Genomic DNA, 27,197 nt, shown 5'->3' on the forward strand with positions numbered 1-27,197 from the left:
GGAGGAGCTCTGAGGAGGGAAACACAGGGAAAACATGGGGACCACGTGAGGAAAAGGGAGTGGCTTCAGGTGGAAAAGGACTGGGGAGGTTACAGAGCTGCCAGAACAAATAAAGGATGGATAAAGGGGGGAAATGGTGCTGGGGATGGAAATTGAGCAGTGCCACGGAGCCATTGGAGTGATTTATCCTCGGTGAACTCTCCTGGGGGGATCCGGGGAGGAGGAGTGAGGGAGGGGATGGGACTGTGGATGTGGGGGCCCACATGGAGCACCCAAAAGGTCTGAGCAGGGCTCAGCTATTCCAGGAGCTGATCCCTCCCCAAATCACAACTCCCCAGGGCCAGTCCCTGGGTTTCAGCCATGGATGGAAATTTGGGAAGCGGAGCCAGCCAGGAGGTCAAATCTTCATGAGCATCCACACTTGCAATCGCTCATTATGGATGATGATTAATTATTATCAATTCCCTTTCCCAAAGAGTTGTGCACTGCTGGAGGCACCGGGAGTGCAGAGAAGACTTTGGGGATGACTTTTCTGGTGGAGGCTTTGCCAGTGGCATCACAACTTCCTCCCAGGCTGGATGTGAGGGCTGGTGGCACCCGGAGCCACACGGCAGCAGGGGCCAAAACTCCCAGGAATTGCTGTTTTGGGGGAAAAAAACCTGTTTTGATTAGAAGTGTTGCTTTTCCAGGGAGAGGAGGGAAAAAAACCAGGCTCAGCAAAAGTCCTGGCAGCTCGCTGGTGTGGAGAGTGACTCATCCCATCGAGCACTCCAGATGCTGGAGGAAATACTGGGATGCATCTGAACGCTCCTGGCTCCCGAGTGGCTCTTTAGATCCGTTCAAAATCTAATTGCTCCGGCGATCGGCGTTGGTGCAGCCACAGCCAGGAGGATCCATTTGCTCCAGTTAAAAGCTCTGTCAGGAATTTCACCAATAAAGGGAATAATCAAAGACGTGATGAAAACAATCAAATTTATGGAGAGATTAAAATAAAAACACGTCCCAGCTCTGCTGGGAGGAGACCGAGGCCGAGGCTCTGGCTGAGCAGCAGGGATCGAAAATGGATCGTGACCGAGTTCCCCTGGGCAAAGGGATTTGGAGCATCCTCAGCTCCACAGTGTGGTTCACCACGAAGCCTGAACAGGATCCATATCCAGCCTGTAGTAGTTCCAAATTTATATTTTTCTCTTTGCCTTTTTTGTCGCTTTTTTGGCACGGGGTGATGCCACGTCCCAGCTGGGTGGGAGGCACCGGGGCTGGGATGGGGTGGGAATTCTCCGTGGGGAGCTGCTTCTGCCATGGACACTGGCTGGGCAGGAGCCAGTGAGGGCAGAGCACCATCCCTGCCCCCAGCCCCTCATTCCCATTTTCCTACAACCCTTAGCTCCCAGGAGTGGGAGTTGGGCTGAGCCCCCACCTCCTGCAGCTCCCACAGCCCTGCATGTGCTGTGCATCGTCTGCAGCTCTTCTCTGCCTTGGAGAGGGGGAACAAACAACTCTCAGGAGATGAATAATTTATCAAAAGTCAAGGGAAAAGGCAGATTTCAGCCCTGGGCTTGGGCAGAGGTTTTAATGAGGGAGAGGGGACAGTTCTTGGGGCAGAGTCGGGTTCTGGCTGATTTGCACCAGGAGACATCTCCCTGCATCCCTGTGGATGTCCGAGGTCTCGTCACTCGGGGTCCCAGGGGTCCCCTCAATCCTGCTGAGCAGCGCAGGAACAGGGAAATGAAATGATTTAGGGAGAGCCTGCCTCCCCCTTCCTCCCAAAAATAACGACTCCCTGTCTCCACGTAGGCAAAACAACGCACGATCCTAACCCAGATTCGCAGCACAAATAATCCAGCGCCTCCCGGCGCTGCGAGGGATTTCGGGAAGCGCGTTCCGGGTGTGAGATCCACGCGGGCTGGAACCGGCGCCGTCTCCCAGCCGCCCGCACTCCTCCGGGATTCAGCACGGCTGGAATTGGCTGGGTTTGCTCCCAGAGCACCGTGAGGGAGGAGGCTGGAGCCCGGCTGGTGACACACGGGGTGACAAAGGCACGCGTCACCCCGCAGCCAGCACCGGACTTCCCGCAGCCGGGCGGGCCGTGAACCCTGCGTGCTGTCCCGAGGGCGAGCGGTGCCCGGTCACCAAGGCGGGCAGCGGGGGTGACCGAGGGTGTCACGGCAACACCCCGGCGTGTGCCCGGGGCCGGGCCGGCCGTGGCCGCGCTCTCGGGGCCGGCAGCGCTGCAGACACGCGGCTGAGCCGCCCAACCCGTCCGGGAGCTTTGGGAACGGCGCTGCGGCAGCGTCTGGCTCTCCAGGCGCTTCCCTCCTCCCAACGCCTCTGGGGCTGCCGGCTCTGCCGGGATGAGCCTTCCCTGCTCCACAGCTCTCACGGGTTTTGGGGTCCCCTGTAATGATGGGAACCACAGCCCCCCCCGAGTGCGTTTATCCATCAGGTGGCACCAGGGTGATGGCCCTGTCACTGTCACCTTGTCATTGGGGTGGTGGGACTGGTGCCAGCCCACAAGCACACCCTTTTCCAGTGCACCCTTTACTCTGCCCGCAGTTCCCCAGCACCAGTCTGGCCTGGCTGCAGCCCAAGAGGGTTCCCAGATCCCAGAACTCACAGCCTCATTCCCAGCTGGACCTCGTGTCTTCGAGGCCTTGCCCCTGCATCTGTGGGGTCACCCCACTGGTGTGTCCACACCCGGGCAGGTTTTGGCCAGGTGCTTCCTCCCCATCCCTGCATCCCAGCGGGCAGGGCCGCAGGGCAACACGTGCTCCTCTCCAGCCACATCCCAAGCTGCGTCCAAGAGCAGGTGTCACCACACCCCACGCCGCGTGTCCTGCACCGCGTCCCACCCCGTCGCTGGAAGCGCTCAGGAAAACACGCACCGGGGAAGCAGAGGTGTTGGGATGAGATCTGAAAACCGGCGGGGGAGAGATGCCCACGGGGCTCTCGGGTGCGCCGAGACCCCGGGGGGACCGGGGCGCCGGGCTTGGCCGGGCCGCGTGCGGCGCCGCGGGAGCAGCCGCGCTGGCCCGGGGCCGTGGCACGGAGCTGCTGCTGCTCGTTGGATGCCGCCGTCGGTGCGGGGCGGCTGGATCTGCCGTCAGCCGGAGCGGTTTAGCCTGCTTCCCTCCTGCCAGGCGGCTGGGGCTGTCCTGCAGCTCCGCCACCCCTTCGGGCTGCTCCTGGTGTCCCTGCCCGCGCCGCGGCTGGCGCTGGGACACATTCGGCTGCGGCTGGGATGCCCGGCTGCCCCGCAGGTGAGGCGCTGGGCAGCTCACGGCTCTCCCAGCGCGGCCCTCCGCACCTTCCCGAGCCTGTGCCCCGCACCCTGCTCGTGTCCCCCGCGATGCGCCGTGGCTGCGGCTGCTGGCCCCGATCCCCGATCGATGGCTGCTCTAATTAGCCTGGGCCTGGGGGGATCCGGAGGATGAGGATGGAACGGGGATGCTGCGAGGATGCCGGGGGGGGGGCTCTGTGGGGTGCGGGGAGCTGCTGGGTGGTTCGGGGGGACCCCCTGTGAAATGGGGGTGCAGGGCGGGGAGGCAGCAGGCGTTGGGGCGCCCTGAGGAGCACGGGCAGGTTGGAGGGCGCAGGCTGGGAACCCCGAGGGGGTTGCCCGGGGCCGGCCCGGGGGTGCCCGGGGTGGAGGTGCCGGTTGTGCTGGCGCAGGGGCGGGCGGCGGGGCCGGTCCCGGGGCTGCGCGGGGCGGGAGGCGGCCGGGACCCCCCCGCCGCTCCCCGCCGCCCGGTGGGCAGGGCCGGGCCGGGCCGGGGGAGGCGCCGCGGCGGCGGGAGCGCACGGCGGGGCCGGGAGCGGCCGGACCGGGAGCGCACGGCGGGGCCGGGCCGGCACCGGAGCGCCGCGTCCTGCCCGCGCCGAGTCGGTACCGGAGCGCCGGCGGGGGGTGAGCGGAGCCGGGGCTGCGGGCAGGGGGCTGCGCACCGGGGAGGGACCGGGGAACGGCGGCGGATGGAGCGGGGATGGGCCGGGGATGGAGCGGGGAAGCGCAGGGTCAGAGCGGGAGATGAGCGGGGGATGGAGCGGGAAGGGCAGGACACGGGGATGCAGCGGGGATGGAGCGCGGAAGGGCGGCGGGTGGGGATGGGAATGGACCGGGAAAAGGAGGCAGCAGCCGCCGGGGGTGGGCTGGAGCTGCGGGCACCGGAGAGTGCCGGGAGAAAGGGTAGGACCAGGTGGGAGCAGGACCCGGGGGGGCCACACCGGCCCCGTGTGCCCCCGCAGAGCCGTGCCCGCACCCCGCTGCCTCCTGCACCTGCTGCCCCCCCCCGCCCGTGCTGCAAACCCGGGTCCAACCCCCGCAGCCCCCGGCCCTGCCGCTCCCTGGGCACCGAACCGCGCCCGGCCCCGCAGCCCCCCCAGCCCCACACCCGTGGGTCCCCCAAAAGCAGGGCGCGGGCTGAGCCCCTCGGGGCTACCCGGGGAGCCGCGGTTTTGGGCCGCGATTCATTTTTTCGCAGCTTTTCAATGGGGGGTGAATGACTCATGGAATCCTTTCTCCGTTTCTTTCAATGTTTTTTTGGGTCTCTTTGTTCCTGTTTTGCTGATTAAATGATGGGAATAAGGAAAGGCTCGGCGTGATGGAGGCGGCTCCTGCGCCGCGGCACATCGGTTGTAGGAGTCTCAGGCATTTTTCCTGGCCGTGCTAGAGGACACAATGAGATTTATTTTAAATATGTCTCATGCAAGGTGCTTATTTGCCCAGCGTGTGTACGCGGCACAGCTCACTCCCGGCGTGCTCCAGAAAGCCCTACCACCTTCCTCTGCCATGATTAATAAGATTTTTAAAGCCATCCCCGTTCTCAGAGGGGAAAAACCTGCAGGTACAAAGGGCAGAGCCGAGCTGATGCTCCTTCTTGCGCTGAGCACAAAGAAATCGAGCCCAAAAGGTTGGACTTGGCTTTGTGGGAGTGAGCTCGGGGATGCCAGTGTGAGCTTTGCTGGTAGAGGGGCAGCCGTGCCACTGTCCCCATCCCTGGGAACCCCAGCAAGGGGGAAACTGAGGCAGCATTCAGAACCTCCAGGAGGGCTGATTCACCTGGCCGAGTGGGCAGAGACACCCATGGTGGACGGTCCCTTCTCCACCACCCGCAGCACCTGTGGCGGGGAGGGCCCCGCGGCCGGTGGCCCGGTGTCACGCGCTGTTTGCTCCTTCTCCAGGGTGCTGCTGCCCGCGGGGACGTCCTGCCCGCCCTCCTGCCCGTGCCCTGGGCCATGTCGTCCTCCGACGAGGAGACCCTCAGCGAGCGCTCGTGCCGGAGCGAGCGGTCGTGCCGGAGTGAGCGCTCCTACCGCAGCGAGCGCTCGGGCAGCCTCTCCCCCTGCCCCCCCGGGGACACCTTGCCCTGGAATTTACCCCTCCATGAGCAGAGGAAGAGGAAGAGTCAGGATTCGGTGCTGGACCCGGCCGAGAGGGCTGTCGTCAGGGTCGCAGGTAAGGCAGCGCCTTGTTGGTTCCCCCCCGGGGGTTCCCGGGGCTCCCCCGCGGTGACTGAGATGCTCTTGGGGTCACCTCTGTGCCCCACTGCTCCTCAGGGAGCCTGGGGAGAGGAGGGGAGGGATGGATGTGGCTCTGGTGGCCGAGGAGCAGGGTGGTGGTTTGTCTCTGCCATGGCTTTGTCCTCTCCAGGCTCGCCCCGGGCTGTTCATCCCTTCAGCACTGGGGTTAAGGGATGATTGGGCACCTCCAGCTCGCGGGTTGGGTGACATTAAAACGTTTAATTAAGGACTGAATGGCTCCTTGGTGGAACAATGCCCTCGGCTGAACTCCGGGGAGGAATTTGCCCGGGGAGGTTTGGGATTCCCGCCCGGCTGATGGAGCTGGGGCTGCTCCTTTGTGGTGTCCATCAGCAGCTCCATCGCTGGGGTCATCGGGACGTGCTGGTGTCCCCGTGTGCAGGGGACAGTGCCCCGTGTGTCCCTTTGCCTGCTGTGCTGCTGACCCAGTCACAGCTCAGGGGAAGGAGCAGGGCTGGGAAGCAGAAACAAAGACAGGGATGGACCCACCTTGGCCGACGGCTCCTGGTCCAAGCGCCGCTCTGGGGACCCGCTCCAGGATGGCTGGGGAGGGAGGATGGCGGAATCTGCTCAGGGTGGTGCCTCCAGGCACCAGAGCTGGGATTGGATTCTTCACTGGGGCCAAATGGCCATCAAGGGCTTTGATCTGTGTCTGTCCACATCTCCCGGCGCTCCGGGAGCCTTTGATCTTCTCCAGCTGGAGCAAACGGGGATTTGGGAATCGGGGCCGTGCTGAGGGACCCCTGCTGAGCCCTGGCCAGGCTGTTCCTGGCTGTTGCTCCAAGAGGAACCCGGGGCTGGGCTTTAATCTCACTGGTGGGGGTGGGCACAAGGGTGACAAGCCTCTGAGGTGCCCACTCTGCCCAAACCAGTCAGTGCCCAAACCAGCCCCTTGCTGGGCTCCCACCCTGTGGGGACAAAATCTGGGAGCACTGGGGAGCAGGGACACACCTGGCACCGGGGCAGGTGCCACCAGCTCAGGGGTGGCTGTGGGGTGCTGCTCCCTCTCTCCCTGCCTGCCCCATGGCACGGGGGTGCGTGGGGATCCAGCCGTGCCGCGGTGCCGCCGTGCCAGCCCTGGAATCTTGGGGCTGGAAGAACCAGTTGATTCAAATGATGGTTCTTGAGAATGCACGGCTGGGGCTGGGATAGGCAAATGTGCAGGGTGCGGCTGGCCCTGCCCCAAATCCCAAATCCCAAATCCCTGGGGCTGGGAGATGGAGGGGTACCGGGATCCTGCCATATTAACTGCTTCTCATGGACCCGCTCTGACCCAAAATCCCCATCCTCCCACACGCCAGGGATGGATTCTGCCAAGGCCCAGCCATTCCCCAGCTCCATTTCTGCCCGGGATGCCGAGTGCTTGTCGTCACCCGGCTGGATCCAGCCCGTGATGAAAGGCAGGGGGATGTCACAAAATTCGGTCTCATGCAGATTGCCCATTAAAAATAACTCGGGAGGTGCAGTGAGACAGTGCTGAGCTGGGAAAAAAAAAAAAAAAAAAAAAAAGAAGAAGAGTTCTGAGACAGTTTTGTGTCACCAAGTTTGAAAATGAGCTGAAATATTGATTCAGGTCCTTGCATTATTCAGCGGGAATGTCTGCGGGGCGCTGGCTGCCCCAGTGCCTCTTCCCACTGGGATCAGGCTTGGGACCAGGGATGGTGGCCTGAGGAGTGTGCCCTGGGGGACCTGGCACCTCTCAGTGAGGTGAGGGGAGGGCGATGGGGGCTTGGCTTTTTGGGAACCCCAGGAAGGGGCACCAGGGCCTGGGGATGGAGCCTGGGCATCATTTCGTGCTGGGGAGCCCCACCCTTGTGCCACCAGGGACCTTGTGGAGATGACACAGACAGAGTGGCACCTTTGTGGGTTTGGGGGGACACGGGGATCTTGGTTTTGAGGGGACTCAGAGATCTGGGGGGGGCCTCTTCCTCCTCACTCTCCATGGGGTCCAGCAGTCTCTGCATCTCTTCTGGCCATCAGAGCCAAGGAAAGGAGGACACAGCCCAGAGAGGGCCTGTGGGGGGCTGGGACACGCTGGCCCAGGTCTCCAGGCAGCTCTGGAGCCGTTCCCTGCTTTTCTGGCATCTCCTGGGAAGGCAGCGGTGGGAGGGGAGGGGGGAGCAGGACGTGGAGGGTCAGAGTGTGACCCTTGGCCCTGCCTTGCTGTGCCTCGCTCCAGGCGCTTGGCAGAGGGTGAGGGTGGGCGGGGTGGCTGCTTTTGGGGGAAAAAAAAGGGCTCTTTCATCCTAAATCTGCCTGCACTTGGTGCTGCCAGGGCCGTGCTGGGGTGCTGCTGGGGCAGGAGGGGCCGGGGCACTCGGGGGTGCCAGGGGTGAGCGGGCAGGAGTGATGGACGAGGCGTCGCGGGGGCTTTCCAAGGGCTCTTTGAAAAGGTTCCTGGGAGTCCTTTGTCACCCGGGCGCGTCACCCGCGCCGCTGGCAGAGCCGGCGCTGGCTGCGGGAGGGAGCTGTGCTTCATCCCCGGGGACACGGGAACAAACCCCCTTGTTCTCCGCTGCCTTGGGAGCAGCGAAGCCGCCGGCTCGGGGCAGATTCCGAGCAGCGCTCCCGCTGCTGCCCGAGGAGGAATCGCTGAGTGCCAGCTGGCCGGCACAGATTTCCCTTTCCCTGGGAACGCGTTTTTGGGTCAGAGGGATGTGGCGAGCGCAGGCACCTCTGCAGGGCTCTGTGCCGGGCGGCTCCGCGGGCAGAGCCGGGGGAGCTGCGCCCCTGGGGCCGTTCCCAGGGGATTCTCTGGCCATTCCCAGTGGGATGCTCCGCTGAGGATGCGTGCCTGGCACCGCCGGGCACAAAGGCCCTGCCCACGAGGTCGCCGCGATCGAAACCCTCCTCCCCACGGAGGCTCTGCCGGGGATGCAGCCGGGCACCCGCGCTCTGTGCCACGTTAATTACTTTTCCTAATTAAGGCGCCAAGCTGAAAGGGAGATGCCTCCAAAACCGGGATGAGGGAGGTGATTTGTGTAACCCCACCCCAGGCCGGGGGCTGCGGGAGGAGGAAGAGGAGGAAGATGGAGGTGCTGCCCCTGGTCCCTCTTCATTCCCTGGAGGGATGTGGGGTGCGGCCCCCCCCACCCTGAGGGGGCTCGGGGGTCCCTGGGTGACGGTGGGGACACACAGGGTGTCTGTCTGAGCGGGATGGGGCTTTTCTCGTTGCTATGGTTACCCAGCCGGGCCCTCCAGTTGCCATGGGAACGGCGCATCGGGGTGAAAAAGCAACATCTTGAGATGGCCAAAAAAGGGCCGGGATTTGCCCCGGGCGGGGGGCTGGGACCTGCTGGGTCATGGCGAGGGGGGGGTCCTGTGGGCTCAGCGGGGTCTGGGTGGGTGTTGGGGGGGCTGGGGTGTCCCCTGGCCTGGGGACAGCCACTCGTGCCCCTGTAGGAGCTGTTTCCACGGGAGGTTTTGCTCCGTCAGCTCAGCTGGGATTTGGGGGGGCTCAGTGGGGTTTCTGTGGCTACGGGAGTGCCAGGCTCCCCTGAGCCCCCATTTCCCAAACCCAGCGGGGCTTGGCTCTGCCCCACTGTTCCCCTTTCCATCCCCTCCAAAGTCCCCCAGCTGATTCTCAGGGCCCCCTTTTTCCTGCCCGTTCCTCACCAGCTGGTGCTGAGGGGTCCCCACTCCCCCCGGCTCCTCCAGGCAGTGCAAGGTGTCACCCCTGGTGTCAGTCCCGCTGTCACACCTCTGTGTCACCCTCTGGTGTCACTGCCTGTGTCAGTCACCCTCCCGTGTTGTCCCCTATGTCACTCCCAGTGTCACCCCTTGGTGTTAGTGTCACCTCCAGCATCACTCCCAGTGTCACCCCCTCAGCGTCACACACAGTGTCACCCCCTGGTGTCGTTCCTGGTATCACAGCCATTGTCACCAGAGTGTCACCCCTGTGTCACCCCCAGTGTAATCCCCGATGTCACTCCGGTGTCACCCCAGTGAAATCCCCGATGTCACCCCCATATCACCACTGTGTCACCCCCAGTATAATCCCCCCATGTCACCCCGATGTCACCCCCAGTGAAATCCCCGGTGTCACCCTCGTATCACCACTGTGTCACCCCCAGTATAATCCCCGATGTCACCCCGGTGTCACCCCCAGTATAATCCCCGTTGTCACCCCGATGTTACCCCGGTGTCACCCCCGTTGTCCCCCCGGCGCTACCCCGAGCGGCCGCCAGGGGTCGCGGCGGGCCCGGGGCGGGAGCCAGAGGGCGGGGCCAAATCAGGGGTGTGGCCTCAACGGGGGCGGAGCAAACACAGCCAGGTGGGCGGGGCCTGTCCAGACGGGCGTCACCATGGGCGTGTCCATGATAATTCCGAACTCTGGGGCGTGTCCAGTGGCGCGTCCCCACCCACGGCAGTGTCCCCACCCACGGCAGTGTCCCCACCCACGGCAGTGTCCCCACCCACGGCAGTGTCCCCACCCACGGGCTGTTACCGGCCGGTGTTTGGGGGGGGGTCCCGGGAGCCATGAGCGGGTTTAGGGGCGTGTCCCTGTCGGTGGGCACGACCCAAGGGCGAGTCCCTCCGGTGGGCGAGTCCCGGTGGCGAGGGGCGTGTCCCGTGCCAGTGGGCGGATCCCCGGGGCGGGTCCCGGTGGCGAGGGGCGTGTCCCGGTGGCGAGGGGCGTGTCCCGGTGGCGAGGGGCGGATTCCGGGGGCGTGTCCCGGTGGCGGGGGGCGTGTTCCCGGGGCGGGTCCCGGTGGCGAGGGGCGGGTCCCCGGGGCGGGTCCCGGTGGCGAGGGGCGGGTCCCGGTGGCGAGGGGCGTGTCCCGGTGGTGAGGGACGGGTCCCCGGGGCGGGTCCCGGTGGCGAGGGGCGTGTCCCGGTGGCGAGGGGCGTGTCCCCGGGGCGGGTCCCGGTGGCGAGGGGCGGGTCGCCGGGGCGGGTCCCGGTGGCGAGGGGCGGGTCGCCGGGGCGGGTCGGTGCCGGGCGCGGCGCGGCGGAAGCGGCCCCGGCACAGACGGGCCCTGGCCGCGCCGCCGGCAGCTGCGCCCAGCCCGGGCACAAAGGCCGCCATGGCCGGGTACGTGCCGGGGCTGCTCCCGGCCAACCGCAGCCAGGAGAAGGAGTTCGTGCAGGCCTACGAGGACGTGCTGGAGCGCTACAAAGGTACCGCGCCCGCCGGGGCCCCAGGCCGGGCCTGGAGCGCGCCGGGGCCGCCCCGCGGGGCTCAACCGGTGCCTTCCCGGAGCCTTCCCGGAGCCTTCCCGGAGCCTTTCGGGTGTTTTCTCGGTGTTTTCTCGGTGTTTTCTCGGTGCCCGCGGATGCTCGGGGTGGATGCTCGGGGGCAGCATCCTCGGGGAGCGCGGTGTCCCCGCGTGGGGTGTCCTGATCCGAGTGTCCCCAGCGTGGGGACAGCGTCTGAGCGTCCCCTGCGTGGGGTGTCCCGGGTTCCTGCGTGGGCTGTGTGGGGGAGCTCCGTCCCTGCGTGGGGTTCCTGGGTGCCGCGGCTCCTGCGTGGGCTCAGCATCCCTGCGTGGGGTGCCCGAGGGATGAGCGACGCTGCTGTCCCCAGCGTGGGATGTCTGGGGGCGCTCGGCAGCCCTGCGTGAGCGTCCCCCGGCCCCTGGGTAGGGCTTTCCCAGAGTTTTGGGGTCCCCGTGTCCCTTCCGTGGGGTGCCCAGCATCCCAGCCGCTCGGAGCAGCACGGCATCCCTCCTCCCTGTGCCCTCACCCGCGGTGCCACCAGGGCTGTGGGGACCCATCCGTGTCCCCCGCAGCCCCCCCCGCGGCCGGGGTCCCTGTTTGAGCCCTGGGGATGCGGGGCCGGGGTGCTGCCGGTGCCGGTACCGGCAGTGAGTGTGCAGTTTTGATGTCAGCGGCTCGTCCCCGGCAGCTGTGTGTGCGTTCCCATTCTTCTCCTTGTTATTATTATTTTTTTTTCCCTCCTCCCCGCTGCAGAGCTAGGCTTGTCCTGGAGCCCAGATTCCAGCCCCACAGGGCTCCCAGTGCTCCGTTTTATAAGTTTAGCAGCCAAGTCTCTTTAAAATGCGGATGGCCGAGAGGAGCCAGGCGCTGTTTGTTTCCTTTTCCTTTTTTTTTCCTGCGGAAAAAGGGGAATAATGGATTCCCTGGCTCCCTGATTCAGGGGGTGCCGCTCCAACATCCCAGAGGTGGGAGAGACGCGCAGCCTCCGCAGGGAGCAGGGAATGAAACCTCCTCGGGTGCCTCAGAAAGGCACTGGGAACCGTGACTTGGGCTTGTCCGAGTACTTGACAAACTTTTTTATTAATAAAGAGCTGCTTTGATGTAGTTGGGTTCAGCGTGGAGACGCTGGCATGGAAGGAGCTGCTGTTTGCATCGGGTTTGCTTTGTTCCACAAAAAAAAAAAAGGAAATTCCAGGGCCTGTAATGCACTTGGTCCAGCTGGAGCACCCCTGGCACCTGGGCTCCCCTTGCCCGCTCCCTGCTCTGGCTGTTGGTGCCTTCCATGAGCAATTGGGTTTTTCTGGGAAGGAGTTTTCCTAGGGAATACCTGGTTTTTGCACTGGGATATGGTAGAAAGCTGGGTAACTTGGAAATACCCTGCTGGGTGTTGTCGGAGCTTGTTTGTGGTGTAGGGGAAATGAGTGTTTATACCCCATGAAAGCTTTCCTTTGCTTTTGACCCCTTCCCAGCCCCCCCACCCCTCCTGGGGCATCCCACCAGCGCTGCAAGGGCTGGGTGGGAGCCCCAGTTTGGGTTGTTTGAGTTTGAGTTGGTGGATGTGTTGTCTCTTCCCTGTTATTCCCCACTGCAGCTCCTGTAAACTGCTTGGTTTTTCCTGTCCAGAACAAGTTTTCCACTGGCTCATCCCCTCCCCCTCTTAATCCTGCAAAAACAGAGTTTTCACTGAAATGTGACTGCTCAGGGCCCAGTGGGGAGACCTGCAGTGTTCTTGTGGTGGCCACATCCAGGACCTGCCACGTCCAGGACCCGGCACTGCCAGCACCGGCGGCAAGGAGGGCAAGGAGGACACTTGGCACTGCCAGAGCCAGGATTGCAAATGCATTTCTCTAAGTCAGCACCACTAAATACCCTACAAAAAATCCCAATTTGTGCAGCGAGGCCTCCGCTGTGGAGCGAGCCGGGACAGGTCCGGAGGGAAGGAGAGCGGTGGCACGGGAAGGATCCCAGAGCAGGCTGCGAGTCCTGAATCTCCCTGGTGAGCAGGAGTGAAGCAGCTGGCAGATCCCCGTGATTCCTTTCTTTCTAAGAACACCCACCCTCGGCAGCGGGGTGCCGGGGAGCTGTGCCGCAGCGCTGCGGCGCCGGGGCTCGCCGGGACGCTCCCGATCCCGGGCCTGCCCGGGGGAGGACGTCTGCATCAGCGCTGCGGGGGCACCCACCTGCTGTGCCCTGCTCCCGAGGGGGTGGCTTCAACCAGAGGATGGGGCTAAAAGTGGGCATTTTGGGGGTGGTGGCTCAGGTGACGTCTCAGCGCTTCGTGGCTCTCGCTTTCTTCAGCCGCCGGCGTCCTCGGGGTTGTCCCGTCTGGAGAGAACCCCACACCTGCAGCTGGGAGGTCCCCAGTGCCACCACCTTCACCTGTGTGGCCCAGTTGGAAGCCAGCAGGCCAGCTCCCCGCGGGGATTCCAGCCCCTCTTGCCTCATCCCTGGATGGCGGCGCATGCCGGGACCTGCTGCTGCGGATCCCGGCGGGAATGACGGCATCGGCGCGGGGGGTGATGCTGATGGTGGATGGAGCTTTTTGGACACCTCTCTGTCGGGCTAGGAGCCTGACTCTGTCACCCTGAGCGGGGCCCAGCAGCTGAGGCCTCTCTCCATTCCCATGGCAGTCTCCTGTCACGTTTTGGGGGTGCTGACCCTCGCTGTCCCCTTGGAAAATCAGGAGCCAGCACGTGGAAATCGTGGCCCTGTGCTGAGCAGCCCCCGGCAGCTCAAGGGTGCCGGCAGCTCTGCCAAGCTCAGAACACAGGTCATGCTTCCCCTGCTCTCGGTGCTGTAAACATTAACTAATCAATCCTGCTGAAATCCTTTCTTTCTCATAATTAACTGGGTTTTTTTAGGGGATTGGGGGTAGAAAACCTGGAGCTGTGGCATCTCAAAAGCTTTTCCCCGCTCCCGGTGCTGTCTGTGCCTGCTCCGTGGTGCCCGGCACGTGGCCTGGCTTGTTTGGACTGGGACAGCACAAGGTGGTTTTGTCACCTTGGTTGAGTAAACTGCCGTCAGTTAGGGAGGGAACAACCTCCCAAGGACTGGAGAAGACCCTGGGGTGGGCAGGAGAGGTGGGGGACCCTTGTATAAATCAACCAGGATTCATTCCAGTTGGGACTGGAGCCTTCCTGGTGGTGGGTGGCATTCTTGGCCATGCCCATCTCTGAAGAACCTGTTTTTTTCCCCACTTGTGGCTGTTGTTGTGCCACAACAAATGCACCTGGAGGTGTCTGAGGACTCGGAGGTGCCTCGTTCCTTGAGCCGAGCAGCTCTCCCAGCGTGCAGCCGCCTCCCGATGCAGGGGATTGCTGGGAGATGCATCCCACGAGGATAAACATCACTCCTGGCTGGTGCTGAGTGGGCTGCACGAGGCCTCTGTGGCCTGTGAGATCACTGCTGGGGCTGGTGCTGTGGTGGTGACTCCTTGCTGGGGGAGAGGAAGCCCTTCTTCCTCTTCATCCCTCAGGAGGAGGGTTGGCCAAGTTCCACTTTTGGAGTGGAGAGTCCCTGGCTGGGGCAAGTGTGGGGGGGAAGCTGGGCTGGAAGCCGTGGGATTTTCCATCATTGGGTGAGTAACCCTGATTTTTGGGGGGGGTTGTCTGGGAGTCATTGGCTTCTCTGGTATGGGGGGGTGGGGACCAGAGGGAAAAGGGGGGCTCAGGAAGGTGGCAGGAGCCTGGGGCAGCCCTGGGTGTCCGAGGTGGAGCCCCAGCACTGGGTGCCAGGAGCTGTTTTGCTCGGTTTGTTTTGGCCAGCGGGGAAATGGGGCTGGTGGTGTTGCAGGTGACAGGTGACAGCATCCACCCTACCTGGCTCTCTGCGTGGAGTCACCCCCATGCCAAGGCCCAGCGGTGCCTCCGGGGCTGGGATTGCCTGGCAGAGAGGCGTGTGCCTCCCCCCATGCCGCCGGCATCCCCGGCATCAGCGGAAGCCGCGGCCGGCGTTGTCCTGGTGCCCTGCACATGAACCAGAACCGTGGCTGAGCCCTGCTCTCGCAGCTCCTGCGGCTGTTGGCTGCTTCTCCTCCTTTCCATGTGAGAAGATCCCCTGGGAGGGCAGGGGGTGGGTGCGAGGTGGCCTCACCCCCGGTACCTCGCTGGCACTGACACCGGGACGTGACCGGGGCTGTGCCGGAAGGCTTTGATCTCCTCTCAGCAGCCTTTGGAAAGGGCTGGGGCTGTTCTCTGCCTGCTCTCCTCAGCTCTGCATTCCCGTGGAGCCTTTTCCTTCCCGGCTCAAGCTCCGGGGCGAGACTGGAGTCTTTGACCTCCGTCTGCTGGGTCTGAGCCAACCTCCTTTCTAGGCTTGTCTCGCTTGTGTCAGCTAAGTTTAGACTGCTCTGGACATTCTGGCTGATGCCAGTGGCAAGGAACCTCCCAGAGGGAAGTAAAACAAGAGGTTTTATTTAAATTTAAAGTGTCTTAACACCATTGTTTGAATACCCGAGTGATAAGTGCCTTTTTTATGGGTCTGAAAGGGATAAATCCAGGCTGTGGGAGCAGCAGGGTGCTGCAGGTTCCAGTTCCTCCTGTCTTCCTGCAGGGAGAGGCTGTGCTGGAGCTCGGGGTGGCTGTCAAGGAGCTGGTCCATGCTGGGATCTCTGGATCCAGCTCCCTTCTCCTGCACAGAGGGGCTGCGAGCCCTGCCTGGACCTTGGGCTCAGCCTGGCTGGTTCCTGCACGGGGCAGTGTTTCTCTGCCGGCTGCAGCAGGAGGGCCGGGACAGCCGTGGGGTGGCAGGGAGATGCTCGGAGCAGCTGGGAAGCAGCACAGGGTGGAAGGGACCCCACTCCCTGAGCTCCAACAATCCAGCCCACCCCAACCCTCTCCGTGGCTCTGCCGTGCCCAGGGCGTTGCTGCCGTGGAAGCTCCGTGCTGTGGCCGGATCTTAGCAACGCCAGCTGAGTTTTCCAGGCAGGTGAGGCAATCGCTGCCCTGGGGAGAGGCGGTGCAGGGCTGCTGGCACACCTGGGATGAGGCCGGGAGCGGGGGACACAGCGGGGAGCCCTGATTGCTGGGGCTGGTCACCCGTGCTGTGCCCCCCGGCAGTGGGTGAGCCCTCCCAGGTCCATGGGCAGGACCAGCAAACCGGCTCCTCTCCGCGCCCCTGATTGCTCACACCTTTATCCCATCCCATCGGAGGCTGTGGGTGGGGTGGGAACCAGCAGAGCCGGTGCTGGGAGGTGGTGGAGGCGGGAGCTGATCTCCCCAGCACGCCCCTCATCCCTGCTGGATGCTGTCCTTGGGATCTGCCTTTCCTTCCAGATGCTCTTTCTCCCGGGAAACTCCAGATTTAACCTCCCAGCACGGCCCAGTCTGGGGGGTCTGGGGGTGTTCAAACATCCTCCAGCTCGGAGAGGGAAACTGCCAAGGAAATTCCCTGCACGGAGGATGCTTGTGTTAATAAGCTGGGGAGTTTCACTTCCAAGCTCTTGTCGTGGGGTTTTGTGTGTCTGGATGGATCTCACCCGGCTGGGGGGCCGGGGAGGGGGATCCTCCAGCCTCAGCTTCCCGTGGGGATGTGTGGTGGGGCGGGAGGCTGAGTGATCAGATTTGCTGTGTGTTTGGCCCTGGACAGGGTAAAATGAGTCCTGGGATGGGATCTGTGTGTCCTGCTCCTGGGTCAGATAAGCTCAGGGATTCCTGGAAGGGGGGGGGAAGTGGGAGGGGGGCTGTTGGGCAAGATGGTTTGGGAGATTCTGGGTGAGAAGCAGGATGCTGATCCCAGCAGGACGGGCTGCAGCTCCCTGTGACCCCTCAGAGCACAGCCTGGCTCTGTGGCTCCCAGCAGAGGTGGGACAGGTCCGGCTGCAGAGCCTGTGCTGGTCCCTGCAGCCGTGCCTGGAGTGTCCCTTTGTCACCCTCTGTTTATCAGTGCTCTGAGCCAGCGAGCTCCGGGCGCTGGGAGGCCACAATTGTGTTTATTTTGTTGTTTTCCTGTGCGTGACAAGCCTGCATTTCCATTTTTCATTTCCTGTTGAGCCCTGTTTCCCTCTGCTGAGTCCCAGCGTGCCCTGCCTGCCCTCCTCTGCTCAGATGAGCGGTTTTTTTTTTAATGATGCTGGGGAAGCTTTTCCAGCCTCCCACAGGTGATGAGTGCTGTGTTTTGCACCTCTGCAGCACCTGCGTGGGCTGTTTTCTCTCCCAGCTTCTGTTTTGCCCACCTTGAGCTCTGCTGGGAGCCTTTTCCCCTTCCTCAAGCTCTGCTGGGACCCCTGCCCAGGTCGGGGGCATAATCCTGGCATGGCTGGGATTGAAACCAGCTCTTCTCCAAATCTCTTGCCCTGCCCTTGCTCCCCTCAGCCATCCACCCCACTCCTGCACAGCCACGGAGCTGTGCCTTGATCCCAGTGGGATTTTTGTGTCCTATCAAGGTGGGACTTGTCTTGGTTTTTATTAATCATTATTCGGGTCTCTTGCGGCCCTACAGAAATGCTTTTGCCAGCAGCTTATTTTTCCCTGCAGGAAACTGTATACAAGGGCTCCCCTGGCTGGGAGATTCCAGCTGACCTTGGGCAGTTTTGCTCCTGGTAAATCCTGTGGGAGCGGCTCCTTTCCATGGGCAGTGGGGTCGGGATGTCTTCCCAGCCTGGTGGTCCTGCTCTGCCCCGCCAGCTAATGAGCGTTAATTAGTGCACCACCCCTCTGCTCCAGGCGTGTTCAGTTGACACGGTGATGTTGGGGACAGCTGGTGTGGCCCTGTGACCCCGCTGGGGGCTCGCCAGGGCGGTGACGGTGCAGCCTTAAAGCTGTCCCTAAATAAATCCACCCTGCACCCCAGGCGTGTCCAGGATCACACCTCCATTCCCTGCCTCTGGCAACAACCTTGGCACGGCTCGAGCAGCCCCATCCCCGCTCCTGGGGCTGGTGGGGTGTCCCGGCATCCCCCCAGCTCCGGGGTGACAGCGCTGGGGACAGCCATGGGTGGCACACGAGGTTTCAGTGCAGGCGCCTCCAGACGCTGCTGCCCGTGGGGATATTTCATCCTGGCCGGCTGTTTGGGATGCCTCTCGTTCCTGCTGGGAGGGCAGTTGCCGTGCTGGGAGATCTGGGATTCCTGGATGTTGCGGGAGCTGGGGGCTGCCCTGACTCCCCCCGCCCCCAGTCTCAGTGCGCTGATGGAGCCAGCTGGAGCGATCCTCCCTCCTCCAGGAATTCCTGGCGTTCCCGGCAGAGGGGAGAGGAGCTGCGATGCTTGGGGAAGGGATCTGGTGGCGTCAGACCCGCTTCCCTTTAACCCCCTCGGCACGGGAGGAGGGGAGTGTCCTTCTCCCCATCCAGGCAGGGTTTGGGGAGCTCAGGCTGAATCCCCCCCATCTCCCTCCTGCTGCTGTCATTTTGGAGCAGCAGTGCCTGCTTGCCGTGTCCAGTGGCCATCCTGCTGGGGTCTGGGCTCTCCCCTTTGCCAGGAAGGAGAGGATGGAGATAAATAAGGATTTCTCTGTCCCCCCCGTGGTGGGCTCAGCTCTCTGTGCCTGTTTGGGCGTGTTGGAGGGGGAAGGACCTGATGTCCCCTCATGTCCCCTCCATGGGGCTGTTCCCACCCTTCTTTCTCACAGCCCCTTTGTCAGCAAGGATCAGGAATTTTTTTTCCTTCCCTTTTTTTTTTTTCTTCCTTTAGAGGAAAATTCCATTGTGCTATTTTTAGTGGTGACAACTCGGCTTCTCCCAACAACTTTTATTCTGCTGCCGGCGGGCACGGGGGGATGGCTGGGAATGGCCCTGTGATGCCAGGGATGCAGAGGGGCACCAGGCACCTCCAGCTCCTAAATCCAGGCTCTCCATGTGGCTGGATGAGCTCCTGGATCAGCTGGGATGAACGGATGTCACCTCCATCCCACTGGAGCCCAGGGGTGCAGAGGGTGCTGGGGTAACCAGGCTGTGGAGAAGGCACCTCACCACTGCCCCCCTTTCCAAGTGGGAGCTCCCAGAGGGATTTTTGGCTCCCTGCTTCCCAGCTGTCAGGGGCACAAGCAGCAACTGGCCTGCTGGGTTTGCTCTGCTCACCATGCAAAGTGATACCCCTGCTGTGTGTCTGTCCCTGGAGAAGTGTCTGTCTGTCCTGGAGCCGTGGAGGAGGCAGACACAGGGTTGTTTCCATGAGTGTTTTGTTTGTGTTAATGTTTTTATGGATAATTTGCCGTGGGATGGGGGTTGCTCTGGGGATGCATCTCAACACACCGTGAAGTAGCCAGGGATTCATGTGCCTGTGGATGAGGGGAATCTCCTTGCTACTCTGACTTTCAGACAGCTTCCCCCCTGGTTTTTGGGGGAAGATTTGTCTCCTGCAGCACATCCTTGCTCTATTTCTCTCCCATTCCTCTGGCAAAGCTCAAATGCTGTGTGGGAGCCCAGGCAGGATGATCCTACACCGTGTGGTGGGTCTTGCTCAATCTGCTGGGATCTTTCCAGAGAGGGAATGGGGAGAGCAGGATCTACCTCCATGACAGCACGTTTCAACACTACTGATGATGATTATATTATTGTAATTATCATTGTCATTATTGCCTTTATTATTTGATTTAACAGAAGTCCTGGTCCGTGCCTGGTGGACACCAGTCCTGCTGAAGGGCAGCAATGAGCAGGATCCCCTTGGATCGCTCTGGGCTGGTTCCTGCTGCCAAAAATTCCTTTAAAACCAGTAAATCTCCTTTTCAGCTTTGTAAGCCCCTTGCAGCCAGGGCGAGGTGAACATGTGGCGAGTGTCGGGGGGCAGAGACAGGAGGGATCTGCTCCCCATCTGCTCCTGGGTCTCACCTGGCCCATTCTTCCAGCGTTTTATGGCATTTTTCTGATGGCTTCTCATAGATTGTTGGCCTGGTGTCAGTCAGCATGGCTTTTCCCACAAGGATGGTAACCCACCTGCCCCTGCCTGCGTTTTCCTTGCCTTAAATCCCATGGATTTTTTTTTTTTTTTTCCTTCCCCTCCCAATTCCCTCAAACACTCTCCTTGCTGGAAATATCCCCAGGACATCCAATCTCTGGCGTGGAGGGGTGGGATGAGGGATGCCGGGGGGCCCTGGTGGTGCGGGGCAGTTGCTGGGCTCATTTGCACAAAGGGGGGTGGCCTCAGCCCTGGGAGGCTTTCATCAAATAAGGAAACACTGCCAGTGGTCAAAGGGCGACTGAGAGGAGTCCAGTGGGAATGCTGAGCCGGGGGCAGTGGCTGGAGCCCGTGCTTGCCCCGATGCCGCCCAGCTGAGCGGCGCGGCTGGAAGATGAACTTGGAGAAGTACAAGAAGTTCCTGGATGGACTCGGCACCCTGAGAGGTATTTGTGACCCGCGGCAGGGAGAGGCTGAGCAGATGGGTGCCACCATCTGTCATCGATCCCCGATCGAGGAGGATCCCGGCACGGCCGGGAGGAGCTGCCGGCTTCCCCCGGGAGGGGTGGTGCTTGCACGGCTCCGCTCCACTTCCCTCTTTTGTCCTCTCCTTGGGTTTGGAGCTGGGCACAAAGGAGCGCTGGGGCAGCGGCTGGCCCAGCCCTGCCAGCAGCTCAGGGAGCCCAGGGAAGCTGCTCAGCAAATAACAACTGGGAAAGGAATTGAGCTCAAATTCCTGCTCCGGGCTGCTGTTCCCATGGGATGGGGGCTGATCCTGCTCTGCTGAGGGTGCTTTCACCGCGTGTGCAGATTGCTGTTTTCCCAATTCCCTTCTTTCTAAAGCTCTTTCCCACTAAAGCTCTGCCCTCTCCTGCCTCTCAGGCTGTCCCTGGAGAGCCAGCTGGGACACCCGATCGTGCTGGGCTGGCCCCTGGCAGGTGGCTGGAGGCACGCAGCCGTTGTCCCACTGTCACAAGCAGCGAGCCTGGGCTGCGGGAGAGCAGCTCGGCTTACCTGGTGCTCTGAGAATGCTTTTTCTCCCCTTTCTTTCTCGATTTTTTTATCCTCCCTGCTGTCAGAGGAGCTTTTTCCTCTGGAATTCCCAGCCAGCCTCATTCTGCTGCAGGAGTTCTGCTAGAAGGAGAGGAGAGGAAAACAGAAGGCACCTGGAATGCCATTACCTGTCATCCAACAATGCTGTCATTGACTTGCCCCTTTTTTACAGCAAGGCCTCGGCTGGGCTTTACCAGCTGATCCCATTGTATAACAAAGGTGAATCAATTCCATGTTTAATTTAGCAGGGAGCCAAGGGAGTTGTCACCAGCAGGCTGGCAGTGTCCCCACCCTCCCATGCCGCCGCTGCGAAGGGTTAATCCCGCAGCTCTGTGCTGACAGCTGCCCTGAGTTACTGAGTCTGGGAGGAATATAATTCACTTTCTTATGCTGCCGTGGTGTCCATCATACATTTTTCCTGAGCCTCGCTGCAGCTGGCACTGGGAATCAATGTGAAAGGAGCCCTGAGTGGCCGTGTGCCGGCTGGGTGTGCCAGGGCTGGTGGCTGGCTCTGTCCCCTCCATCTCCAGCCCCTTGGCAGCTGGAGCAGGGATGGGTGCTGGGTTTGGGTGTGGGGTTTGGGTGCCATTGAGCCCCACTCTGTGTTTGGGGGTTGCTGCTGAAGCTCTCCCACGGAGCTTTCCAGCCCCGTCTCCAGCTGCAGCTCGGCGAATTCCCGTCGTGCCAGCGAGAGCGAGGCCAGGGAGCCAAGATGACATTATTAATCGTGTTTACAAGGTGACTGCTTGCAGGAGCTGAGCTGGCAGCCTTCCTCTCTCCAGGTGCTGCCCAGAGCCCTGCCGGGAGCGTTGGCTCCCACATCCCAGAGCTGGTGGCACTTTCCGTTCCCGCGAGCCCGGAACAAGGACATGGAAGCGCGGGTGGCACGTCCCCGAGAAGCTCAGTCTGTGGGTTTTGGTCTGTTTTGCTGCCTCTAGACCCAGTGATGACGACTTTGTCTGTCACCAGCTGTGTTTACCACAGCCCTTTGTTGTTTTAATTCAGGGGGGTGGAGGCTGCAAGTGTCCAAGGCCAGGTTGGACAGGGCTTGGAGCAACCTGGTCTGGTGGAAGGCGTTCCTGCCCGTGGGGATGAAATGGCCTTTAAGGTCCCTTCCAACCAAACCAGTCTGGGATTCTCTGCTAGGAGGAGGCCAAACGCTACTTGAACCAGCACAGTTTGAGCCCTTCCACGCTGCTGGGGGGCTTCCCAGTGCATCCAAGCACAAAAGGGGTGCCCACAGGGAATGGTTGGCTCTGTGGTGCTCACTGCCGTGGGGATGCTGTGCCGTGCATCCTGCTGTCACTATTTGGCATTGCCATGGATCTAAGTGTGCTCCCAGCACTGAGAACAGCCAGCCTGGCCTGCCCTTGAGCTGTGGGGCCGGCCAGAGCTGGAGGAAAACAAGGTTTTATTGCTGGAGAGGTTTCTTTTCCCTTCTCCCCCCCTCATCTCTATTCATCTCCCCGGGGAGGTGGAGGCAGCAGCGGATATTGGAGCTGGGAGTGTTTCATATGTAAATGCTCGTGTGTGTAAGTCCAGGCCCCTGACCCCCGGCTCCGTGCCAGCATCCATCCCTGTCAGCCCTCCAAGGGGCTTGGAGAGCATCCCAGTGCCCCCAGCTCGCCCAGCTGGGATGGGGCTGGGGGGCCCTGCCAGATCCTTGTCTCCATGCTGGGGACAAAGGACGCTGCTCCGGGGGGGGACACTGCCCCGGTGGGTGTGGGGTCACCCAGACTTTCCACACAGTTTCCATCTTGAGTTTCCCGGGGCGGCGTCGGTCACGGCCCCGAGATGACCAGATCCTGTGGGCTTGGCTGAGGAAACCCATTAGATTACAAATTTATTGCTGGGTTAATTTTACCAGCAAGCACGAGGCCGGCTGGTTTCGCTTTCTGAGGAGTTTTGTTGTTTACTTGGTAGCCGGCTCAAACCTGGCATCTCCTTGGCCCTGTCCGTGCACTGCCAGCTAATCTGGCTCCATCTGACCTTGGAGCTGCCACGTGCTTTCCCCAGGGGAACCAGGCTCAGATTTTCCCCTGTGACCAAGGAGTGGGTCCATGCTTGTTCCTGTCACCTCACTGTGGCGCATGTGCCCGCAGTGAGGAATTTTGCAGCTCTGCTGAGTTTCTGCTGTTAAAAAGGAGGGCTTTGGGTGTTAGGTGCTGGCTCTGCTGCCTGAGGGATGTGTGGGATCAGAGCAGGAGGCAGGAACAGCATCCACAGTGCTAGAGTGGTGGCACAGCTCGTCCCCTTGTCACTGTTTGCTTTCGTCCCATCATGTGGTGGCTTCCCCGAGGAGCAGACGGGGCCGCCCAAGGTGGCCGGGTGTGATAAGAGATCCAGGGCCAACATCTTCCCTGGCTGCCCTGGGTGGAGGCCCTGGTGAGTTTTGGCTCCTCCAGCACGTGGCTCTGCCAGCCCTGTGTCCCTGTGCATGAGGAGGATGGGGCTGGTGTCTCCTGGGAAAGGGTGGGGGACACTTTTCCAGCCCGGCCACCCCGTGAGATGTCCCCTGGGCAGCCCTGCCAGGCAGGGACACTCACGGGCTGTGCCCTGACTGAGGATCTCTGCTGATTCACAGCTTTCCCACCACAGCTTTGTGGTGCCAGGGGTGGTTTTAGCCCCAGAAAGGTCCAGCTCAGCCCTGCTGAGGGAATCTGCTGGGCTTGGGCCAGGCTGGAGGGGTCCGGCGGATCTGGGCCTTGAACGGAGCGGCCAGAGCAGTGTTAGCAACTGGATTATTTCATTTGCTTTTTAACAGGGATTAAGTTTCTCTGCAGGAGAGCAGGTCTCTAGGGAACAGAAGTTTTGGGCTCCTGCCTCCCCCTTTTTTTTAATCCTACGTTTCTCTGTGCTGCTGCACGCCAAGGCCAACTGGCCGGGAGCTGGCGGGAGCAGCTGGGATGAAGCATCACTTCAGGGCACAGCACGGCCGTGACCTGGGGTGTGATCGAGCTTGGAAGGACCAGGAGCAGGTCCTGGGTGCTGTGGGGAGGCAGCTGGGGGTGCTGTGCTCCTCAGACCCCCCTCTCCAGAGGCTGGGGCTGGCTGGCAGAACAAGCCGCCGCTCCTTCTCCCGCCTCCCGCCCGGCGCTAATCAGGTTTCACACTGCTTAGTTTGGGACATCTAATGAGATCAGGGCTCAAGGTTGCTGCCTGCCCTCCATCTGCAGAGGAAGAGGGGGGAATCGGCTGCTTCCTTCTCTTTGACCTCCATTTCTCAGAGGAGGCTTTGCACATCTCCGGCTCCACCATCGCCGTCCTCGTGTTCGCAGCGCGGCGAGCGTGGGGGGACCCTGAGCTGCTTTTCGGGGCACACCTGGGCAGCTGCAGGCAGAAAAACGTGGGGACCCACAACTTCCTAACAGCACCTTGGGCAGTGACCTCTGTGCTTTATTTGCGGGGAGCAGGACGAGGCCACCAGAGCTGGTGGCCATTCCCAGGGGAGAGCCCAGCCCTGACCCCCCTGGCCCCAACACCCCCATTGTGTGGGGGCTGTGCAAACACAGCAGCCCCCAAACAAAGCGCAGCCAGTTCCCACTAGCCCAACATTTCCCTATTTCCCCCGCTGCCAAGCAGCCTCTGCTTGGCGTTGGAATAACGAGCCTCTCTGCGGAGACACCGGCTCTTTTGTTAGCTGGCAGAAAAGGAGTTTTGATGCCGGAGTTTTTTCATCCCTCTGCCCCCCGGCTTTCCTGCTCCCTGAGCCGCTGCTGTGGGAAGTGCAAAGCTTGGATTTGAGCTGCCGGGGATGATCGCAGCGCCGCGGCTCCGATCCGGCTCCCCACGGCTCTCCCGGGGCTTGGCGAGCAGCTCTGCACCCCCAGCAGCCACAGCACAGCGGGCTCTGCCTCCTCCGAGAAGGGCTGGGGCCTGAGACTTAATCTGGGGCGTTTTTCCAGCATTCAGGGCATTCCTGGTGCTCGGCTCCTATGCAGGCAGTGGATTTGGGATTTGGGATCCTGTGCCTCTCCCCCCTGACGGGGTTTCCATCAAATCTCCTGGCTGGGGGGTTTTTTTTGGTGACTTGTTTTTTCATGGCTTTCTCCCCCCAGTGCCGGGGTGTGCTGGGAATTGCGGAGCGGGTGTGGTGACGGCGGCTCTGTGGAGGTGTGCGGCGTTGTCCCCGTGGCCGCAGGGGCAGGGAGGGACCCGGAGATGGCATCGCCTTCCTCCTCCTCCCCCGGCCTGGGAAAGAAGCCACCTCTCGTGTCAGCACAGGCCCCTGGGAAGGCGTGCAGACGTGTGTGTCCTCTTGCACGTGGGTGTGCGAGCAAGCCTTCCTCTGCCCAGGGCTGGTGTCGCTCCCTCCTGAAGAGCCCGCGGTGTTCTCTGCCGGGAGGCCTTTGCTGTTCCTTTCCCTGTGCATCCCCGTCCTCACCTCTTCCCTCTCACCCAGCATTTCCAAGCGAATCCAGGATGGCTCCAAGCTCTCCGTGCAGCTTTGATCTGTGCCCCCAGTGCCTGTCCCTGTTCCCTCCTGCCCTCCCCATTGCAGGACGATGCCACCGAGTCCGTGCCAGCTCCGCGGGGTCCGGTGCTTTCCGGGGTTACGTGGCCGTGAATTTTATGGCATCACTCAATGAGCAGGAGCTGCCAGCGTCCTCGGAGGGGTGACAAGCCACGGGAGGCTTCCGAGAAGTGGGAAGCGATGAAATAATGCCTGAGCTGCTGCGTCAGCAGAATCCCGGCAGCCTTGGGGAGGGAGGTTTGTCGTGCTGGGAAAGCAGCGGTGAGATCACCCCCCCTCCAGCATGACGCTCGCTCCCAGGCTGCAGGGAGAGTTCCAAAGGCCGGGGAGAGTCGGAATGAGATGTGTCCAGGCTGGCTTTGTGTGCACGTGGCTCGTGGGCAAGGGTCTGCTGGGATCCATGTCAGGGACATGGGGAGCTGGGGTCGCTCTGGAGGATGCACGGAGAGGTGGGCAGCAGGGCTGGAAGTGCTGCTGGCTCTGGATGTCCCGGGAAAGGTGCTCAGTCTGGGACACCAAAAAAAGTGAGCCCCACCAAGGAAAGGAAGATGATGCCCTGGGAATGCCAACTGCTCTTCCTGCAGGAAATGTGGGAGCCTCTTCCTGATCCTGCTGTTGTAGGGAACAGTCTCCTGTTGAATTATTTTTGAGGTTCTCAAGGCCCTGGGTTCTCCTGTTGGCTCTGTCCATCTCACTGGAGTTGGTCCCTTTGGATGGCCCCCGTTGGGATGTCACATTTCCGTAGACCCCATAACTGCTGGTGTGCTGGGGGATTTGCCCTCCAGCCCAGCAGCAGGAGTTCACGCTGCTGGGGAATGATTAAGTCATGAGCAGGTGGCCATCCAGCTCAGCTGTTTGCAGGATGAAAGCCACAGGAATGATGTTTGCTTCCAGCCTTACCTCGAACCTTCTTGTCCCTGCCCTCCACCTCTATATCCCACAGCAAGGGGGTCCTGAGGTGCTTTCCCACGTCCCCTCCGATGCAGCACTGCCAGCCCTGCTGTGGGAAGGGAAGTCTTGTCTTTTTTAAAAGAGATTATTCTAATTTTGGTGCCCAGACGTCTGCTGGAAAAGGGAACATCTCCATTCTTATCACCGGAGCTTCCTTTCGCTCAGTTCCGATTTTACCACTGATGGTGCCTGGGGGGGTTCCGAGGTTCCCTCCCAGCCCCTTCTCTCTCCCCTTGTTTTGCTGACCTTTGGAAGCTCCTCTGTGAGGCATTTGCAGGCAAATATTGACTTGTGCTGCCCTCACAGTGCAGACTGGGGGGGCTGCTGCAGAACAGCCTGCCAGCCCTGGGTGGGATGGAGCTGCTCTGGTTAATCCAGATGAATCCCAGCTCGAGCTCCCACTATTGCTGTGCAAATGGGGAGCAGTGGAGGGATACTCAGGGCCAGAATCCCTGTTTGCACAAACCCCCGTGCTTGGGACGTTGGTTTTCCAGGGCCACAAGAGCTTTGCTGTCTGGCACTTTTCCACGGTGCCGATTTTTGCCGCACTGGAGTTGGGTGGTGATGCCCAGGGGCCGGCACAGGACCCCGCGGGCTTTTCCCTATCCCTCCCAGCAGGAATGTGGCCGCCGGGGGATGATGAAAGCCAGAAGGAAATGTTGAACGTGGGGAATGTGCCCGCCGTGCCAGGAGCCGGCTGGCGAGGGCTCCCCGGCTGTGCCCGCACACGCTCGGTGATTCACCGGCAGCAGGAGGGGAGCTGGAGCCGAGGAGCTGGGCAGCGTCGGGAGCTGTGACCTGCCTCGTTCCACCTTGTTTTTAATAGCCCTGATCAGAAGAAACGTCATCTTTGTTCTGGCTTTCCTTTCCCAAGGCTCCTGGCGCCGCGGGCAGGGTGGAGCGAGGCTCCGCACCCCGGCGGGGCCCTGCCCGTGCTTGCCGGCAGAACGGGGTGCCCTGGCACGTGCGGCAGCTCTCGGCAGCCAGGGATGTGTCTTGCTGAGCTGTCTGTCTGTCTGTCTGTCCGCAGCCGCCTTTGCTGTGGTTTGCCGGGAGGGTGTGATGCTGAGGAGGGGGGAAGAGCTGTGAGCAGAGGGGGAACGACCGCAGCTGAGCACTGGGGTGGGGCATGTGCTCCATCCCCTGGCTAAGGGTTAGGAGCTGTGTTTGTTACAGCCCCGTGCCCCCATCC

General features: G+C 61.8%; 1 protein-coding gene across 8 annotated transcripts in view; it reads left to right on the forward strand.

The window, feature by feature from the left end:
- Positions 1–5,194: 5,194 nt before the first annotated feature.
- MACF1 (microtubule actin crosslinking factor 1) overlaps positions 5,195–27,197 on the forward strand; it is a 135,892-nt gene continuing 113,889 nt past the window's right edge. For 7 of the 8 annotated variants that reach the window (XM_053998724.1, XM_053998731.1, XM_053998730.1 and 4 more), the window contains exon 1: positions 5,195–5,452. In XM_053998724.1, coding sequence (XP_053854699.1) covers positions 5,233–5,452 — 220 coding nt within the window. In that variant the 5' untranslated portion in view covers positions 5,195–5,232. Of the gene's footprint in view, positions 5,453–10,527; positions 10,657–27,197 lie in introns of those variants that run through there. The other variant, XM_053998726.1, reaches the window with a different exon arrangement.

The sequence above is a fragment of the Vidua macroura genome, chromosome 25, assembly GCF_024509145.1.
Source record: "Vidua macroura isolate BioBank_ID:100142 chromosome 25, ASM2450914v1, whole genome shotgun sequence".
NCBI classification, from domain to species: Eukaryota; Metazoa; Chordata; class Aves; order Passeriformes; family Viduidae; genus Vidua; species Vidua macroura.